Source organism: Malania oleifera, chromosome 10 (genome assembly GCF_029873635.1).
Source record: "Malania oleifera isolate guangnan ecotype guangnan chromosome 10, ASM2987363v1, whole genome shotgun sequence".
Taxonomy (NCBI): domain Eukaryota; kingdom Viridiplantae; phylum Streptophyta; class Magnoliopsida; order Santalales; family Ximeniaceae; genus Malania; species Malania oleifera.
The window spans coordinates 16,587,074-16,608,764 of record NC_080426.1 but is presented as its reverse complement, the minus strand read 5'-3'; the positions used below and the strand labels follow the sequence as shown (position 1 = coordinate 16,608,764).

The 21,691-nt window shown below is 36.9% G+C and overlaps 1 protein-coding gene across 2 annotated transcripts in view; it reads right to left on the bottom strand.

The window, feature by feature from the left end:
* LOC131165429 (FHA domain-containing protein DDL) overlaps positions 1-21,392 on the bottom strand; it is a 28,525-nt gene extending 7,133 nt beyond the window's left edge. The window contains exons 1-9 of one of the 2 annotated variants that reach the window (XM_058123248.1): positions 20,763-21,392; positions 19,345-19,376; positions 16,919-16,979; positions 16,693-16,750; positions 11,046-11,138; positions 5,131-5,245; positions 5,003-5,050; positions 4,520-4,565; positions 4,296-4,366 (exon numbers count right to left, since the gene is read on the bottom strand). In XM_058123248.1, the coding sequence (XP_057979231.1) occupies positions 4,296-4,366; positions 4,520-4,565; positions 5,003-5,050; positions 5,131-5,245; positions 11,046-11,138; positions 16,693-16,750; positions 16,919-16,979; positions 19,345-19,376; positions 20,763-21,296 (1,058 nt within the window). In that variant the 5' untranslated portion in view covers positions 21,297-21,392. The remainder of the gene's footprint in view (positions 1-4,295; positions 4,367-4,519; positions 4,566-5,002; positions 5,051-5,130; positions 5,246-11,045; positions 11,139-16,692; positions 16,751-16,918; positions 16,980-19,344; positions 19,377-20,762) is intronic. The other variant, XM_058123249.1, reaches the window with a different exon arrangement.
* Positions 21,393-21,691: the final 299 nt, after the last annotated feature.

The following is a 21,691-nucleotide window of genomic DNA, read 5'->3' as shown; positions in this document are numbered from 1 at the left end:
CACATATTCTACAACCATTGAGAACCCTTTCTGTGATGTACACACCATCTGGCATTGGAAATTGGAGAAAAAGCAGCCACAACCTGGGCATCAACCACTCAGCACCATGTTTTCAGACTTCCCTGCCATGCAGCTTCGAGGATCAGCCTCCACAGCTCCCAACTCAAATTCCTCTTTTGAGGAAAAATTCTTGCAGATACCTGAAGCACCCTGTCAGCTCCATTGACAGAGCTTCCTTCTCCCAGCATCTGTGGTTCAAAGAGAAAACACAATTCGTTAAACCATCAGAAACTTTCCACCAATAATTGGCCATAAATCCTTCAAGGAAAATAATCAAACCAGGATTCAACCATGGTTATTGCTCTTCAATTCAAGCAACAAGGTCCACTCATTACTTATCATTCTTCTGAACTCGGGCTGCAACAGGGTCCACTCATTATTTATCATTCTTCTGAACCCGAGCTCTGCCTCTCCTCAGAACTCCAACTGCACTTTGACCAACCATCAGCTTTCCGCCACCCCAGACACACAGAAACCCTTCTCCTCTAGACTTAACCATTTTACTCATAATCATAAATGGTCTTCTCCATCCCCCTCCAACACCAAATCAAACAATTTCCCCTCTATTTCTAAATCCTTTCTCCCCCATCTATCATAACAAAAGAACACTTCATGCATCTAGGATACTAGATATATTCAATGCCTACTGCAAACATAGAAACATGAACAATATTGTGATCATCTAATTCTTTCATAAATCAAAACACATACTGGCAACATTTAATAATAATATGAGAACTTGGACACACACTCATCACATACCGATACTCCTTTCCCAGCAACATCCCATGCTTCAAAGGAGATCTTTGTTCTCATCAACTCTATGCTTAAATCATCCATACAAAAGCCTACCATTCCCTTTACCCAACAAAACCAAAATCAGGTTGCTGTACCAAGTAATGATATCAAACAGATTAGCACTCTGGGAACTACAATCTGGTTCACCATCTTCAATGCTGTTTTGCACAGGCTAGGTGATAGTCTGATGTCTAGGAAGAAAACATAATACAAAACTTAAAAGAGGCAAATGGAACTCATGGTCAACCATGAGAAACCTCAGAAAGAATGTCACTCTTTGCCCAGTAAGACATCTCCTGGCTGGCATAGTGTATGAAAGCAATTATTTGAGTGTATATGGCTTTTTAGAAAAAAAAACTACCAGCTAAGAACATACAAATGAAATTTATTTGTAATCAGTCCTATCCAGGCAACATCCAATGCTTTAGAGAAGAATGCCAGCAATCATGTCAATCCACTTTATCTACATCTAATAATCTTTAAAGAAGTTTAATTGATGCCCTGTCATCCTCCCAAGAAAAAAAAAGGAATTTTTTTTTATAGCAAAAGAAATTCATTAATAGGAAAAGAATTTACAGAGGAGAGAAAAGGCATCTCCCAAAAAAATCTGGAACAAACCAGAGAAAAACTAAAACATCGAAAAACAGAAATAAATCCAACCAATTCTTCCAATCCCTTTGAATCCTGAAAGCTAGCTTCTCTAAAAATTCCAAACACGATACAACATAAAGAAGTCAAGAACTGAATCTTTTCCACCAAATACAAATTCAACTTCTTCTCAGAAGAAGTCTGTGCATTATATTCCAACCAAAGACTCCATAAAACTGCATACTTACTATACTTCCATAGAGCTGCCCTATACTTCCTTCTTCCGAAGCCCGCAAAAGAACAGATTAACAAATCTTCTACTGAGTAGGGGCAGACCCAACACTCTTCCATAACACCGAACAATTTTTATTCCAAATACTTCATGCAAAATAAAAATGCAAAAAGAGGTGAGAAGTTGTCTTGGAATTCCTATAACAGAGCATGCAAACATCTGGAGAGAGAGCCTTCAAAGGTCTCCTAATCTGCAGAAAGTTATTGGTATTAATTTTGTAAAGCGCAACCAACCAATTAAACACTTTAATTTTGGGGGAAACTTTAACCTTCCAAATAATTGAATAAATAGGAAAGAGATAATTTGAATAGGTCAAAAATCAAAGAATGATTTACAAGAAAACACCTCCAAATGATCCAAACACCAAGAACGAACATCCCTACCCAAGGATAATTTCCAGTTGCTCAATACGAACAACAAAGAAGACAACTCCAGCATCTCCCTATCATTTAGAAGTCTCCTGAAATGAAAATTCCAAGAGGTTGGAGAGCCCCTCCCATTATCCACAAAGAAAGAAATAACTATGTTTGGCTTAGAGCACAATCTAAAAAGACACAGAAAAGAAATGGAAAAAAAATCATTCCTGAGCCATGGGTCTTTCCAATTGATAGGATAAACATAGAATATGTAATTAGTCATTAGCTTTTAACTATAAAGTACTAAAATAATATAGCTACCAGCAAGACATTGGAAGCTCAACTTTCTAGTGTAAAGGAGGGAATATTTGATGTCTATATAGCATTAGTAATACATCAAAATCATCTGGCACAATTGATTGACATTTCCCTATACCTAGAAGATTTCCACATAAAGAGTACCTGTCAAATCCATCTACTTTATCAGTCCCCTATACCTGGCACAATGGCGATGAGGATAGAAGAGGTGCAAAAAGAGGCTCTTTTAGAGGTGATGTGGAATTGGGAGAAATTCAAGTAATCTTGGTTAGACAGTGGTTAAACAACCTTTAAATTTAGAAGGTTAAGGCATCAAGTCCGTTTATTATTTTTTAACAAGCCCTTCTTGACAAGCAAATCTGGTGCTTCATGGTAGAAAGTGGAATGCTTTGGCAGATGGTTACTGCAAAATGCCTGGATTGGAGTGGGTGAACTATGATGGTAGGCAGATATGGTCATGTAATGGGGCTGTGGAAATGGATTAGCAAATGAAGAAACGACTTTTAGCAGCATGGGAAGCTTGATGATGAGTATGCATGTATGCATGTGTACGTGTTGGAAAGAAACATGAATGCATCTGTAAATTTCCCATGTAATAATAATGGATGATTGTGCTACTTCAAATGTTGACTTTGAGATACCCAGGAAGTTGAACCTTCCTCTAGTTTCTTCAATTGGTCATACAAGAAGGTGATCGATGGTCAAGGAAAGGAAAAAGCAAGGCAAAGGCTTGGTAAAGGGGGTATCTTTAAAGTGAATTAGTATTTAGTATTACAAGGAAATAGCAAAGTAGAATAGCAGCAATGGCAGATATTTTTCCTCAAAGTCTGTCCGGAAAGCTGGATGACCTACTATTTCTTTGCTCGGAAAATAACTTGGAATTTGACTATTTGATACTCTTCCTGGAAAGTAAGGTTCTAGCTAGTATATGTGCTAAGGCTTTATATATGTACATGTACATAGTGAGCCAACAATCTAATAGCTTAATCTGCTAGGTGAAATAGTAATATAACATGGTATCAAAGCCATGGTTACCAAAGAAGATCTTGGGTTCTATTATTGTTGCTTGCATTTATAGTCTGGCAATGAAAACATTTATGCTATTCCCTACAATAGTTGTCAGTTATTGTTTGTTTATTTCTTCTCATGCAATTGAACAGCAATTGCTGGCCCACAACCTAACAGCTTAAGCTTTTAGGTGAAGTGATAATACAACATGATGTCGGTTCATAAAGAAGCAGCCGAGACAATTTGCCATCTTAAAAGTACATGGACAAGACAGCAGTAAAATGTGGTTCTCTTGATATTGTTTTTCTATTAAGCAGTTGCTTACACAATTTTTCAGGGCCTGAGCATTAGAGAGGAAGATTAGCAAAGTGGAAGAAGGCAGAGGAAGGGGGGAGCAGGTCTTGTATAAAAAAAGCGTGTAAAAAGCATATCATTATCTCTCTTGCCTTTTTTAGTTCGCGCAGAGGAACAGGCATACAGAAAAACCTTTCAAGGAAGAGGAGAGCTCCCCAGTGTGGCTTGAGGTAGGCAGTTGAATTTAAACTTTAGGCATGTGGGGACTTATGATGTGGATAAGAATTCCATTTTAGATCTAGTGGATCTTTTTGTTTCATGAATGAGTCTTATCTTGTACTCAGGCAGACTCCCATGGTTCCTTTCTTTAATATTATACTGGTTTGAAACTGATCAACGAAGATTACTTAATTTTTCCACCACAGTTTTTTCCCAGTGAGAAAGGGAACATCCAGTCCTCACCCTCTAAAAAAACCAAAAATAAAGAGAATAAAAAAATATTAATATCGCATAATGAACCAACGAACCAATGTTATGACAACCTTTGAGAAATTAATATTTTGTCACTATCCATAGCCTACCTACTGTTACCAAATTTAATTGTATCCTTTTCAAAAAGTTCATAATAGCGGCGAGATTCAATGGGGTTATCCTGCAAGCAAAAGAACAAACGTTTAAAATTTAAATATAATTAAAATAAAAGCATCTATAAACAAAAATAAGTTTCCAACTCATGCATGCAGACCGTGCAAGTCAAGCAGAAAAATTTAAGAATAGGGACAACAAATATCTGTAGCAAACTTACATTAAGGAAAGTTTTGTTCGTGCTTCCAAGGTCCATCAAGTAAGGCCTAGGGCAATGAAAAAAAAAATCAATAATAATAGAAAGTTAAAAATATGCCACTATACAGCAGACATGCAATTCTTAAACAGCAAGGTTGGGTGAATAAGCAAAGAACACATTTGAGGCAGCAGCTTTAAAGTAAAAGTGATTTTGGAGTATAACATTACTTCTAAGTCAACATATAATAATTTTTTATCAGCGAAGTCAACATGCAACAATGTAGTAAGGAAGTGATCATTGTTCTAAAATCAGCTTTGGAGAAAGCTTTGAAAACCAACGAACTTTTTCCAGAAGTTCAAAATCAATATCCAAATCCGTTAAATGATTTCCCAACTAAATTGTTAAGGCTAACCTAAGAATAATTTCACACCATAAAATCACTTTATTAAAATCAGTCCCTGATGGGCACCAAACCTCTCACGTTAGTTCAAGATTTGAGCTTACCTTACTTGCTTAGATAACATGCCATCAGGTTGCTCTTTTTCAACTTGCCTGACAAATAGAAAATAAAGAAATTTTAAAAAAATAAAAATATGTCATAAATAAAATAAAATTGCAAATTATAAATCTACCGGAATTGAATGACAGCATGCTGCTTGCTGCATGATGGGTGATCTGTAGGGATGTCAGCCACTCTCCTCTCTCTTCCAAAAAGATAACAACTCTGGCGATGTATGTAAAGAGGCTCTGCTCAATAAAAACTTTCCTCAGAAACTCAACATGGTGAACCAAAGAGATCAAACAACAACCTTAGAGATAAATGATGCACAACAAAAGGTATTGACAATGCACATGTCATGCTAAAATAAATCACATAACAGACAATATAGAAAGGGTGTGTAGGTGGAGCCTAGATGCCCTTAATGTATAATTGAACAAAGACTGTCAGAAAAAAAAAAAAAAACAAATAAAATGTGCTTTTATGCCCAAAAGATCAACTACATAAGTTACATATCTATTAAGAAGATTAATGGAACAGTTTAAGAAAGAGAAGAGGAATTTGCACATGGTTTTTATTGACCTAGAGAAAGCCTACGATGGGGCACTTGGGAAGTTCTATGGTAGGTTCTTAAAAAAGGGAGTATGTAGTGGGTATATAAGTGTAATTGGGGATACGAGTGATGACTAGTGTCAGGACTGTATGTAGAGAGTCTAGAAAATTTCTACTTACAATTGGTATACTTCAATGGTCTGCTTTGAGTCCTTATCTTTTTGCATCAATGCTGGATTAACTTACCAATGAGGTTTCACGGAAAATGTTGTCTGCATATGATATTTTATTACTTGATGAAATTAAAGAGGAGAAGAATCTAGTTTGAACTATGAATAGAAGCTTTAGAATCTAGAGGTTTTAAGATAAGACAAAATATATCAAATGAAACTAGAAGGGGAACCTTGCGCCACAATAGAGTTGTCGTTGTATGACATGGAGATCATGGGTTTGAGGCATGGAAATAGCCTCTTGCCAAAAACAATGTAGCTATGTAAGGATGTATGCTATAGATCAATCATGGTCCGCCCTACCCTAGACCCTGTAAACATGAGAGGTTTGTGCATCGGGCCACCCTCTTTATAAGAAATGTAATTTGAGTCATGCTAAGAGGAATATTGGAGAAAAAATTAAACTTGATGATTAAGAAATTAATGGCAGTAGTAGATTTCAATACCTTCGGTCTATCATGCAAGATGCATAGAGTTAAAGTAGGTTGGGTAAAACAGAGAAGTGCTTCGAGCATGTTGTGTGATTGTAAAATACCTTTAAATTTAAAAGGAAAGGGGTTTAGGATGGCTACAATACCAACTATGCTATAAGGATCAAAATGTCTGGCAATTAGAAACAACATATCCAAAAAGTAAAAATTGTTGAAATGAGAATGTTAAGGTAGATGAGTGGAATAAATCTAAAACTTAAATTAAGGAATGAACATGTTCGTGGTAAATTAAGCATAACACTCGTAGAAGAGAGCAGCAACTGAGATGGTTTTGTTCACATGCAACATATGCCAAATAATGCAGCAATAAAGAGGAGTGAGCTAAATAGCATTAGTCAAAGTATGAGGGGGAGGGATAGACTCATAGACCTAGAATAGCTTGGAATGAGATAGGAAGAATTTAGCAGCCCTCCATTTTTTTTTTCTTTTTTGATGACAAAATAAGATGATTTAATTAGAATAGGAAGAATGGGGGGGGAAAAAAGAGGAGAGAGAGAGAGAGAATAAGAAATCCTCCAAAACGAAAAATAAAAAAGAAAACCAGAAAAAATATAAGAAAAAGCAATGAGGAAAAAAAAAAAAAAACCAACGCTAGTCAATCCTGTTGAGTAGCAGAGAATCTCACTCCTTTAAAGCAATCAGCAGCAGCACCACAAAGCAAGGCTAAATAATGGATCCTATCCCATAACAAAGAGGAATTCAACTTTTGCTTGTAAATATGCATGCATTTTATTCCAACCATAATCCCCACAGCACTGCAAAAGCTGCACATCTCCACCAAAGCATCTACATTCTTGCTTCTTCCAAAACCAGAAAATAGAGTGACCAACAAAGCCTCCACTGATTCTGGAAAAATCCAATGCTCTCCCAATAAACCAAAAATCTTATTCCAATTATTCCAATCAAAGGCACATAGTAAAAAAAGATGGAAAACTGTTTCTGAACTATTAAAGCATTACGAACAGACATCAGAAGAAAGTTCCTTCGAAGGTCTCCTACTCCGCAACAGATTGTACACGTTAACTCTATTAACAACAACAATCAAATAAAAGCCTTGATTTTTCAAGGAACTTCGGTCTTCCAGATAGTTTTATGGAACCATCCATTTGTCATAGGATATTGCCCAAGATCGTGTACATTAGCAGAAGAGGATTCTTGAAGCGATCCCACTTAGTGGGGCATAAGCCTTGGTGATTCTTGTTGTTGTTGTCGTAGTTGTTGTTGTTGTAGCTGTTGTTGTAGTTGTTGTTGTATATGTGTATGTATTGTTTTGATATCTCGTAGTCTAGATATTCAAACAAATTTGTTGATAAGAAGAACATGACTCAAATTCTAGAATACTTTGGATGGCATCCCCAATATTCGTACTGAGTCTTATCGAAAACCTCTTCCTCTCTCTCCCATGAAGGGGTATGACAGTAGAACCATGGCTGCAAGGAGAACAATCCTTCAATTTCATGCTTGAGGGTAAGAATGAAGATTTGTCATGTATAACCAAGAACAGAAGGACACAGGATCTACATTTTTTTACAGATGTCAAGGACCTAGTGGGGTTTCATTAATTCCTAGTTTACAGTCTCGAATAAGAATGGGCAAGTCCCATGGTTCAAGAAATTGGGGAAAATAATCACAAATTTCTATTTTGTCTCAAAAGATCATGCAGATGAAAGGTTTTTGATGCCATCCGGAATAAACAAAGGCCGTATGAGATTGTCTTCCTCAGGGGTCTCAGTGCACAGGGTTGCCAAAAGATCTTTGAGACAATTGAGGAGATAGACAAGAGGATCTTACCCCCTTTCGAAACAAAAATTAGGTGTGGATAAGGGCTCAGAAGCAGCAGATATTTGATTTCTTTTCCTCATATGGCACCACCGCAATAGGGTTGCCTCTGATTGACTCATACCCTTGGCTTAAACCTAAGCTTCCTGTTGAGCTTTGCCTCTGTCTCTGCAGTTGGGGAGGCAATCCTAATCTGGTTCAGCAGGAAAAGGAGAGTATTGCAGAGAAGTTGTGGAATAACATGTGGTCCTAGAGACAAGTGGTGGGTATGGAACCCAGTGATGAGGTATAGTTGGACACCTCAAAGTTTAAATATTTTTTCAGAAAACTGGGGCCTCATGTTTCACAAAGGCCTAAAACTTTTAAAGCAATGAGGTTGGACCTCAAAATGGGCTTTAACTGCTGGGCAAGCTCATTTCTTCATCCTTTGTGAACCCCAGTCTGTTCAAGGGTTTAAAGGTTTTAATAAAGAGAATAAGCAGAGGTTTTCAGGCCCAAAGCATGACCCCTATTACAAAAAATCCGTTGGCCCCACCCACAACATCGCTGGGCCAGCAAGTATTGCACTGAAAGAGGACTTGACTGATGGGGAAGATGAGAGAATGGAGGAGAATAGTGGTGAAAATTTTCCAGCAAAGCAAAAGCTCTCAGGAAATAGACAAAGGCTTCTCTCCATGGCCTTGAAGAACATATTATTAGCCTCTTCAAAAAAATAAATAAAGATAGAAGAAATGAGCTAATGACAAGTAGGAAAAATGAAGTAAGCAACAGCAGCAGAAACAGGGAGGTGAACAGGAATTAACAAGATTGAAATGTGCAGTCAACTATAATTGTAATTGGGTCGGAAAGGAGTCATGTAAATGCCAGGCAGAAAGAAGATCAATAGTTTACAAATGAAGCAATAAAAGATAATGACTTGGAAAGTTAGGGGACTGAACGTAAAAGAAAAAGGGCCACCGTCAAGCACTACCTGAACCTCTGTGAGGAGATCTTGCATGCTATCAGGAAACAAAGTGGGAAACTGTTACTGATCAGCTGGTTTGCACCATCTGTGGTGATACGAGATTCAATTGCAAAGCCAACAGAGGAACAGCTGGAGGGGTGTCAATAATTTGGAAGACATATCTTATGAATGTAATGATCAGATTATCTGATGAATTTTCTGTGAATTGTCTTATTAGAAACTCAGAGGATGATATTGTTTGGGTATTTCCCAGCATTTATGGGGAAAGTAGGGTTGCAAAGGGCACATTTGTGGAATGAACTGCTAAAACTGCAAGACAGAGGTAGGATAACTCGTCTGCTGGGAGAAGAATTTGATACTGGAAAGGGATAAGTTGAGCTCAGAAACTGCCTATATGACAGAAAACTCCTATAGCTTTCAAAACTGAATACTCTTATTGATCTTCCCCTATTAGGACTCAGGAGGATCTTTCACCTGGTTAAACCTCCGAGAGAACCCTTCGCTGTCCAGAATTATCAATTTTCTTTCACATGTGGATTGGGAGGATGCTTTCCTCAAACAACCCTAGACAATTTTGGATCACCCCTGTATTCTCTTAGATGTTGGAGAAGTGAAATGGGGTCCCAAGCTTTTTCACTTTGAGAACAGGTGGTTAAGGTAGAAGGCTTTGGTGATCGAGTAAGAAGGTGGTGCAATTAGTTTCCAGTTGAAGGGAATAACTTTGTAGGAGAAACAAATAAAAAAATTCAAGCAGGAAAGCAGTTAGGTGGATGAAAGAATCAATTTTGTACTTGGGTTGGCACCCCTTGAAGCCCTTCTATTGAATTTACTCTGTTTTAACTGACCAAAAAACAAAATAGTATCGATCATCAACCAAGAGGAAAAGGTAAAACATTTAATATACATTGGAAACATAAGATCTAAGATTCTAAATGCACATTATGCATGAGTTGAACATAAAGAGCAAATAGGTTTCACTGACAACAACCAAGCACCAGAAAGACTGAACCCAACAGTGAAGCACTAACAACAAAGTAAATGTGTAGCACAATTTAGAAGTTTTTCAGAAGAAATGGTCAATGATAGCATAAACTGACGAAAAAGGATTCATATAGCTGACCATAGTGGGACTTAAGGCTTAGTTTTGTTGTTTTTGTTGTTATGCACAGAGAATGCTAATGAAAAAGTTACTTTTTTATTACTTGGGCTGGCACTCCCTTGGTGCCCCTGAAATGAATTTTTTATTTAGATTAAAAAAATCAAAAAGAAGAAAACAAAAAATCATTTAAGCATCAACAATTATAAGATGAAGTTCAAAGATAGCCTATGCTACTTACGCAAGAAATAGACACATGCATATAACACAGTTCTAATCTCATGTCACCAATAATAAACAATAGCAGATATGACATAACATTGTCGAAGCACCAATCATTACATCTCACAATTTCAGCATGATTATCACACTCTTTTCATTATGGCAGAGAATCTTATATTGGTCACAGAAATATCAGCGCAAACACCAACAAAAAAGAATTGAAGCCCAAAGTGCAGCCACTAGGTGAAAAAGAAAATTAAAATGCACCAATGGGATTGCGAACATCTAAAATCATCATCACTGCTCATGAGAAGAAATCACCTAAATCTGATATGCAAGTTTAAAAGCCTACTAAATATATCTTCAGGCCCTCATTTTAGCCTTTTCAGAATCAGAGTCCATCACATATTGAGATTTAAGACCATTACAATCATAGGAGATAGGACCTACATACACAATGCTGAGTGGGGGACTACTCGATTAAGCTAAATGGCATCAAATTAATTAGTCACAATATACAAACACTAGCAACAAGCAACTAGCAACTGGAAAGATATATGACATTTACTGCATAATACATTAAAAGAAATGATAAAATGCAAGAGAGGAATCAAAACAATAATTGATACTACACTGTTAACTAAAATACTATTGAGTACTGATCAGCAGATATACAAGTAGATTAGACGCAAATACAATTTCCATAAAACTGACCATTAAGCACTTCACCACCCTTAAAAACATACAGCCGCCATCTTATATCGGGTTTGCGAGCATCTGGTGGTTCAGTAAACTGCAGGGTGACACCTGACATGAAGAAACTTTTGATTAACAAAGGCAGAAGAATCTCAACGATCACAAGACCATTTCTTCAACTGCAAAAGAAACTTTTCTGCATCAGTTTTTTAATTTCAACTTCACAACTTTGCCCAATCTGTAAAGAATAAAACATAGAGAAAAATATTTCAATGGTAGCATGGCAACTAGATCATCAATTGTCTGAAAAAGCTTTAAGTTTTTTACAATTAGACCAAAAAATCATATCAAGCTATTGAATACTCCTCATTTGTGACCCTGTCTCGCACATGCAAAATAATAGGGAAGCAAAGTAACAAACACAGATCACATGACCCAAATCCAGGGCCTCCTAGAACCAGAGAGTCTGATACAATGTTAGATCACCAATCATTCCAAAAGCTTAAGTTATTTGGAGTTTGGAATGTATGTGAAGCAATCTAACAATTAGTTCTACTTGTCCTTGCATTCTTGAAAAGTGACAATGTGGAATACAGCACCAATATGTACATGCAAGTAGGCCACAGTAGATTTAGCTTGATAATATACATACATATATATATATATATATATATGTAAGAACATCACATCAAGAGACAGTTACAGATAAATGACCTAAGGTTTGTATCCTAGTTGGTAATCAATACATTTCAATATCCTTAGGAAGCTAGAAATCCTTCCAGTCAGCCCTGGCACTAGGAAGAAATCCAATTTCTGATCGTCCAAACACAAATTTGATTACAGGGCTAAGGAAGATGTGGTGAAATGGAATTGAACAAAGACTGAGCTTTTTAAGGTGAGATCCTCAAAGCAATTTTTTTAGTCAAGTCACTGCTGAAAACAAAATAATTTGTTCCCTTAGAAGGCCACTTGGAACTAGAGCCCAACATAGTTGCCTTTTTAGCTTGGAAGCAACTTGAGAAAAAATCTTGACACTTGATAGGTTACAGAAAAGGGGAATTGTAAATGTGAGGAGAAGTCATCTGTGTAAAGGAGAGTTGAGACACTGAACCACCTCCTTATTGGTTGTAGTTGGACCAGAACTCTGTAGGATTGTGCTTTGAGTATGTTGGCAATCTGTTGGGCTGTAGCAGGCTCTGTTTCAGGCAGCATTGGGGGGATGGAGGGGTACCTTGACAGATGGGGAGAGGGAAAATATTATTGGGTTGATCCCTCCTAAAACTTTTTGTTAGTGTGGAGAGAGAGAAATCATAGGGCATTTGATGGTGTTGACACCACTTTAAATACAAGTGATTCAAACACTGTTTTTCTGTTTTAGTGGGCAGCATTTTGTAAACTGTAAGGCTACCACTGATTTCGTTGGTGATATTTCTCCGTAAATTATTTTGCCTTGCGGTGAGACCCCCTTGGTCCCTTTAATAAAGCTTTCTTCTCCCAATCAAGAAAAGCCTCCTGACATTAGTCATTAGTATTAAATTACCAAACCCCTATTGTAGGACGATTCTAAGTAGCCCTAGTCCTATAGTTAACCCTCTTTGTAGCGCGCACACACAATGTCACAATCTATGGGAAGAATTGAATTAACCAAGCATGAACATCACAAACATATACTAAGGAGCACAAGTTGTTGAGATTTTGAAAACATATATGATTTGGTTTAAAAGCCCTTAGTTGGTCATTTCATTCAAGTAATCAAGTTCACTTTAAAAGATGTTATATTAGAAGCCTTAGATCACAAGTCCTAGCATACAAATCAAATATCCCTAAGCAAGGTACTAGCAAGCATGTTCATGTTGAAAATCTAGGAAGACTCAAAGAAAATGAACAGGGTTTTTCAATTGAGGATTCGGGCAGAGTTTCAAGGCTCACAAGGTACCTTTAGGGGCTGTTTTACATGGTCACAAACAAGGAATTGAAACAAACTTACCAAAAGGATCGGAATGACAAACACCAAGACACACGAGTACTCGATCGCACCACGAACAAGCGTGTTGATCCTTACGAATCTTGAGACAAGAATGAAGCTTGAGAAGGTTGCGGCTGTGAGCTATGAAAGAGTAGTGGGCGTGTAGTGTTGATGAAGACATTGATGTTGTCGTGGTCTCTCACCACCCAATCTCTAGGGAGACAGAACGTAGCCTCACACTACTCACTCACAAGGAGAGGAACAAGATTCACAAATTTAAGCAAAGGCTTCCTTTTTAATTGATAATGCAAAGATCCCTTTTACAATACAAGTGATGGCATATTTATAGCCTTACATGAGCAAGTACATGACTTGCACATGACTTCTTAAGAGATTAAAAAAAATACAAAAGTAAAATAAAACTTTAAAACATAGGTAATGAGGTTCCTAGTAAATAGTTTGTCATAAGAAATAGGTACCTAGGAACTAGAATAATTATGATAGTGGAGTCTAAGAACTTAAAATGAAATAAATGCTTCTTGAAAAAAACAAGACTTTTTGACTTGCAAGCTGTCATGCTTCTTGAAAAACCAAGATCTTTGACTTGCAAGTTGTCAAGCTTCTTGAAAAACCAAGACTCTTGGACTTGCAAGTTGTCATCCTCTTTCTAAGCTAACTTCCAAGAGAAGCTTAAATTGCTGCAAATAAAGTTCATATCCAATGGTGGACTTCGGGTGGTCGTCCACGTGTTACAATATCTGCAAAAAATACTCAAGGTGCATGTTGATCCCCATCAACCCCTCTCTTTACTTCTTATACCCCATGTCACCTAGGTCTATCAAGGAGTAATCATGACCGAATTTCAATTGGATATGACCTCATTACAATTCAATTACAACCAATCAAATTCAAATCTGATTAATTACTTTTGACTATAATCAAATAGAACTCAGACCATCAAACTGATTACAAAGTTCAATTAAAAAAAATATAATGTGTTGACCTTATTGATCACGCCCGGTTTTGATTATGACAAATGCTCATTGTATCTAATGGGTGTTTGAGGTTTTGTGCAGGAACTTAAATTGTTAAGATCGAGATAGGCACAAAGCAAGTAAAGCCTGAAGACCAATTATTGTTTTCAATTGTAATATATTCAGTTGTATAATTGCTCTGTAATAATAAATAGGGTCTTTGGCTTGTAATAATCACACACTCCACATACATGTTTTTAATACGTAAGCTCAAAATGCTCAAAATGAAAATAAATTCGGTCGACCGACACCGGATTCTTTCGATATCTTTATTTTGGACAAAAATGATCCTAAGACACACACCATTGCACCTATGATTGTTAGGCACTTGAATAGGGTTTGTGTGTTTCAAGATAGGATCGAAATGCACACATTGTGCACTTTCGGTCGACCAACCTTGACAGTTCATTCTGCCCCGGTCGATCGAAACAGGCCTAGGTAATGTGGAAAATCGCCCACTTTCGGTCGACCAAGTCTTCAGTTCAAAAATGTCCTAATCGACCGAATCATATGAACTCTGGTCAACCAAAATGGTTCTAATCAACCAGACCTCTCGGGTTGTCCTGATTTTTACCGCGGTTAAACATTTTTAAACAGGGTTAATTAGGGTTAAAATGATCTTAAACAATATTAATAATGTCCTACATGTCCTAACGGCTATAATTCTTCTAATGTCTATCTATAGTCCATCATTTGATAAGCATGAGATTAGTAGATTTGATTAGGGTGAGATTCTCTGAAAATCTCAAAACCCATAATACTCATCTTTGAGCCTCCAGCACTTATTCTTACCAGATCTTACTTCTCAAATACTTTTGTAAGTTTGATTTAAGTGTGGTTGTTCTATAGGTTTGCTCTCCTTGTTTGGTGATTGTTTGATATAATTTTCTTGAGAACTAAACCTAAGTGTTTTTAAGGGACTTTGTTAATAAGTCTCACCTAAGAAGACTTGTATTAAACTTCTGAATATTGCATATCCATTGCAATAACTTGAGAAGTTCGCATTTGTTTGTGGATCGCAAAATCTCTTCAAAACATTTTCAAACATCTTGTGGTATTTATTTTGATATAACTTTGAGAAGATATTTGTTTATGTGATAGTAATCTTTGTTGTAATATTCATTCACTCATATATTATTTGCTGAATACAAAGATTACACATCTTTTGCAAACCAAACATATACATTATTTGATATTTACATGCTAAAGACATCCTGCTGATTGAAATATTTGAGACTTGATATCTTTGTGTGAACTTATTGGCTGAATATCTTGTGATACAAAGATTGCTTGATTGATACTCTCACGCACTCATTACACTGATAGTAAATATATATATCTGAGAGTTGAGATATTTGACCACACTGAGCTTACATATTAAATCATCTTGTGGTGATTGCGACTGAGTGTATCTGGGTTCATATCTGCTTTACTTGAAAGTATAATCACTGTACCGAAGACCCGGTTAGGAAAGCTAAGTGCGCCATCCTATTAAGGCGTGTAAGTTGAGGTCAACCCTACTAATTGACCTGGTTAAGGTTGAGGTCAGCCCTGTGCTAATTGACCTGGTTGTAATCGGTGTCGCTCCACCCTTAAGTGAGCTTTTAGTGGAATCCTCGGGCTTGCGAGCTAGAGGCGGGGACGTAGGCACAGTTGGCCAAACCCCGATAACATATCGTTTGTTTGTTCATATTTCCGCACTTCATATTTATCGCACGTGTATGTTATTATGTGAATGATGCGCTTGATTTAAATTTCTGTGTAATATATTTATCGGTATATTTGGAACTGCATAAAAAGACCCTAGGTTGTAATATTCAGCTAACATCCAGTTCAACCTAGGAGAAAAGTTTAAAATTCCAATTCACCCCCCCTCTTAGGAATACACCAATTCCAACATAATGTTAAACATTTTACTTTTATTTTATGAAAATAAATATTAATCATATCTGAATCCAACTTAAGATTTCAAACAACTGACCAGATTTTAATGCAGATAGCTGATACTAAGGATCCATCAACATGAATTAAGGCTTGAATCCAGAAATAACTGGCTTTGAACTCAGATCTTGCCAGGTCTGCATCAAATTCAACTTAGTTGCAGCCTAGGCTCCCCAAAGCTATCACTGTCCAAAGTGATCGCACTGGGACATCTGAAATTTCTTGCCATGTAGGGTACAGCCTTGCAGCAATCCACCATACCAGCAGTGCTGCGTAGCCATCAAATGGCAGTCCATCCCTAATACTTAGAAGGATCTAGGAGCTAAAAGTTTCCACATTTCGTTCAAGTTCAGAGGAAATAGAATACAGAAATTCACAAATATGGCAAGTGCAGGATAAATTATTTTCCTGGATATCACCAGAAACTTTTCTGAAGGAAACAGAGACATGGACACAATCATCAACACCAAGCTCAGAATAGAACAAGACAAACACAGCTTCAAAAAGGGTACGAAAAACTGCCTTTTTTTGTGTCAGTGTGTTAGGCCTCGGGAGGGGGGGGTAACAAACAATGCCAAAGATTCAAATTGAAGAAAGGTCTTGGACTTGAATCTTTGGCTTAGTTTCTTCGAATGCATCATTTGAACACAGTTTAAAACACGTCTTCAAAATTTCCAGCCATTCCAAGGAGGCAGGCAGACATTTGAGCCATATGAAATCTCACCTCTTACTCGATTTGTTTCGTCAGCAAGCTTCCCAGACAGCTCAAATGATGGATTTTGCTGCAAGTCATTATAGACAGGTAAGGCAACAAACAGAGGTCAAAGATTCTCAATTTTAAGAGTATGAAAAAGTAAGGAAATGCTCCATGTATACAATGGACAAGAAACCAGAATATTATAATATAATTCACAATTATACAATAACACAAACCAAGCCAAAATAAAAACCTTTTTCTTTGCTTCAAGGTCATCCTCTGCAGCCTTCATCTTTGCCATAGAATCATCACTCCTGGACCAAGAGCATAACTTTTCTTTAAATACTACATGAAGAATTAACTAGATAAAGTAACAAATTAATTTCATGCCTAAGTTTATTTGCGCTTGACAATGATAGAATATTTGCTTCGCTCTTAAATTAGATAATCCAACTCTAAAGATATGAAGATATAAAAATAACCATAGAATATCCATCCCTAAATATCCCATCTATAGATTTCAAATTACCCTCTCAACTTTTAATATAAAAAAAAATATTAAAATATTATCAAGAGTTGGTAGGTTGCCCTCTACATATATGTATATTCTTGTAAGAATAAATTATTAAAGAATCAAACACAAAACAAAACGAAACAAAAAATGGAAATCTAATCGGAGGAAAATAAAAACACATGCACACACATGCTATAAGCCCACAAAAAAGAAATAATATACATCAGGAAGCGCATCCATCCAATCCACGCCCCCAGCCATCAAATTGATCAACCCAATGTCTCATGTGAATGCTGCCTATGATTTACCATAAAATGCGGGTTAATAAGCAAAAATGATCACCATTGCTTGCCAATCTATATCATATTATACTGTAACAGGGTAAACATTTTTCCTGTCATCTGCCACATCCTTTCACTTCTGATTCTCTGAATGAGGCAGTCAAGTTGTGACAAGCATGTAATAGGCAGCATCTGGTAAAATTGATCGTCACACATGGTTAACAACCACCAGGTTACTCTGCAATTTGGTAGGTGAAATGACAACTGGTGATTGGTATCTGGGTTAATTTTTTTACTGGATAATTTGGAGAATGGTCCAAGTGTGCAAATGCTATAATTTTTTTTAATTTTTGGTGAGGATATGAATGCATGTTGTACTTGCAGAGTTGAATGATTGATGTCCTCCAAAAAAGAGTCAACGCTGCTAACCACTGTTATTTGTTTGAATTGTAACTTGGCTTTCTTCATTGAGGTGCTCCAAGGCCATCCACTGAAGTGTGACAATGGTAAGATGAAAGAGCATCAGGAAGGTGAAGGCTCCTCCTACACATCATTTTCTTCCTTCAGATGGACTCGTGGCATTAAATCCTCCTCATTGATAATTTGCAAGCGAAAGGAAAAATATTCCAATTAATGCTGCTACCTTCATAAGGGACAGGCTAGGACTGTACATCATCTACCCTTACATTGTCATTTTACCAAATATTGGCAGGAGCTGGTCACTGCTTTCTTTGGGTTTGCATGGTGCAAGCAGGGAATGTGTTTTGAATGAGTTAAAAGCTTGGAGAGGGAAAAGACAAAAGAAATTACAACTTTCATAAGAATTCAAGGGTAGATATGTTTCAAGTGTGCTAGCATCATAAATTCCAGGAGGATGTTGGTCCAGCCGTGCAAGGGGCAACAATAAGCAGAGTAAGCCCACAAGCAGGTGAAAGTCACCCAGGAGACAGACAAATAAACTAGGAGAACACTAATAGGTTCACAACAAAAAGATGAAGTTATAGAATGTAACGACAGAGCATAAAGAAAGAGAAAATTTCCTCAAAATGAATAGTAAAGCAGGTCAATCTCATCTGGCATCAAAGTGAGACTGATACTCAAGAGTAAGATTAAGTTGAGTATATAAGCTTGAGAAGTTGAACGTCTAGTAACTTGAAACCTTAAGGTTGGTGACTGAGCACTATACAGGGTAACCAGCTTATTCAGAGTTTCTGAGTAGGGGCATGACAACACCTAGGAGAGTCCACATGCCATAATGTGATCTCTTAGGAGGTAAAGAGATGGTACTTTTGAGGAGGTTGAGTCATCTCTCGAGGAAATCCAGAGGGGTTTGGAAGGAGTTAACCTTCCCGCTATTCCAATAGGAATAGAGTAAGGGAAGACTGCTCTAAAACATTGTAACTTTGGATGAAGGGGGAATTTGATATAATACAAAAGTTTTTTGCATTTCCTAGATTCACTTTATTTGTTCTAGATTTAGCTTTCTTTTCCCTTTGTATACCATGTGCACATACGAGGCACTCCCTTGGTACTCTTTATAAAATACATTTGCTTGCTTATTAGGATATATATGGTTCTAATGAGAGCACTACGATACAGTCGTTTTTCATATTATCTCCTCAACAAGCCTGGGCAAGGTAATTAGCAACATTCACCGTCTACTTATAAAATGGGCAAATTATGAATTATCATTTATGCGAGCACCAACATGTCACAACAACACAAGAATATGGTTTACTTTATGTTTCCCAAGTTTCTACAAGTATATGCACCTTACCTAACAAAAAGTTCAGTGTCAAGAAGCACATTAAGATCCATCCGTGCACCATTATGGACCTCAAAACAGAGCTTAAACCAAAATGAAAATCTCAAGGAGAAACTCACCTATGGTGTTCCGCTCCTCTTGAAGATTTTCCCTGCAAAAAGAAAATTTGAAAATTGGATTAGATCAATCAGTAAAGCATAAATATCGTCACTATTCAACAATGATATTTTGTTTGGCAGTGAATGGAAGGCATTGGACCTGGGTAGGGGAGAATCAATTTATCAATCTATAAGCTAGAAAAGAATAAATGCCAAAAAGATTACAAAAAAGAGCAGGATGTGTAAAAATTAATCATTAAATATATTAATTTATTGAAGAGAAGTTAAAGAAAAAGAGATAAAATGCTTTTAAACTACAATTGAATGAAGACAAGAAAAATGTAAATAAGGTGATGGCTGAGGAGAAAGCGCTGCTCTTTGTTGGGCACTTAGGCTATTTTGCTGCTTCACTTCCAAAGCATCAGGATGAAAATCTTGCAGTACTAACAAAAGAGGGGAACCCATTCCTAGTATGAGCCACATGCATATTCACTTTATCCTCAATTCTCTATACTCAAGTCTTTCTCATCCTTTTCACTTCAAACTAAAAATAATGCTGCCAAAAAGTCACCTGAAAATGCTACTAAAAACTGCAAAAACTCTAAGACAGATTGCTGATAGGGAATAAATTCTATGCACATATGAAAATTTAACCACAGAAATTGAGTTAATTTATTAATTTGTAAATACCCAAAAAAAAAATGAAAAAAGTTAAAGGAGCAGAATATAAATAACTTTTTTATGTTGAAACAATAAATAACAAAGGGCTAAACCATGATGCTGAAAACTTTAAAAATAAGATATACATCTCATAAAATATGACTCAATGAATTGGTGTTCCTTAACATTGATTAAGATTGATTACATTCTCAAAAGATGGACTTTAAAAGGGTTTTAGTTTCTCTCTCAACTAATACCTCATTTATAGTGTACTCTGATTAACATATTTAAATTTACCAAAATATCTTTGAAACCTTTATGTTGAGATTCAAATTTTCCAAAATAAATGATGAAGAGGCTTAAACCCCAATGTACTTTGGCTGTACAAGCTACAATTTTTCACAAAGCAAAACAAATTTCTCTATTGACCATGATGATACTTTTCACTTGATGACATCGTAGTTTATTAGACATATGAGGTTATTTGTCATTATTCGCACACACTTAACATATTCAACTATTTACTGTTAACTGTATTGGGCTCAAACATCCCACCTCCAAGGCCTACGCCTCACACTCTGCAATTTCCTAAAGCCTTAAATCATGCGTTTGCCGTCAAACAGAATGATTGGCTCTAGAAGCAACTAAAATCCTAGATGAATAACCATAAGCAGCTTGCTGGCACGTACAGTGAGAAAAAATTGAAATTCAAACCAACCATCTTCAACATAAACTAAGTAAGCTAGACAGTAAAAAAATAAAAACAGAGAAATTCACACCTCCTCATTCGCCCCATTCTTGGCGGCTCTAGAAGGCGAGCGCGAACCCCGTTTCTCCCGCCGTCGCCGATCTGTCGGAGATGCCGAGCGCTCGCGTCTCGATTTAGAAGTTTCCACAGGAATGCTATCCCTCTCTGTCCTCCTCTCACCTCTCTCCCTTGCAGCTTCTCTTTCAAAACCCTTCTCCTTCTGGTGCCTGGCTCTATCCCTGTCCCTATCCCTCTCCCTTTCCCTGCTGCCACCGTTTCTTTCATACTCCCTTCCGCTTGCTCGCTCCACCTCTCTCTCGGCCTGAGCCCTCCTCAGGCGCTTTGCCCGCGGCGATTGGGAAGGAGACCGAGACCGCGAGGTTGCAGGAGGGGATTTAACTTCTGCGCGTCTTGGAGACCTAGCACGAGAGGAGTGTTTCTCTCTGGCAGGAGACCTCGCCTTGTGAGAAGAATTGGTCCTGACCGGCGAAATGGATCTTCGGGAACTACGGTGTCCCTTCGCCGGCACCGGGGAGTCGGACCTGTCAGATGAGTAGCGCGGCATCGGAAAGCAAAGCCCTAGTGATTAAGTGGACTGGTGGTCTATTTTCTTTATGACCAAAATATTAACGTTCTTGTTGAGCCTCCCGCCGAGAGACCCGAAAAAAAATAATAAGAATTAAAAGTGATATATAAAAATTTCTGTTTAGGAATATGAATTTTCGAGATAAGTTTAGTTTTGTGTGAATTTATAATAAATTTAATATAATTTTACTTATATTTGTCTAACTCCCATAAATTCAAACTAAAATCATAAAAAAAAAATTATTTTTCCAACCATAAGGTAATTACTTATTGAACAAGTTGAATAAAATGAAATGAAAAATTATATAAGTATATGTTTCGAATTTATTTTTTTATGAAATTTTAATAATTAATATAATTTTATATTATATTTTG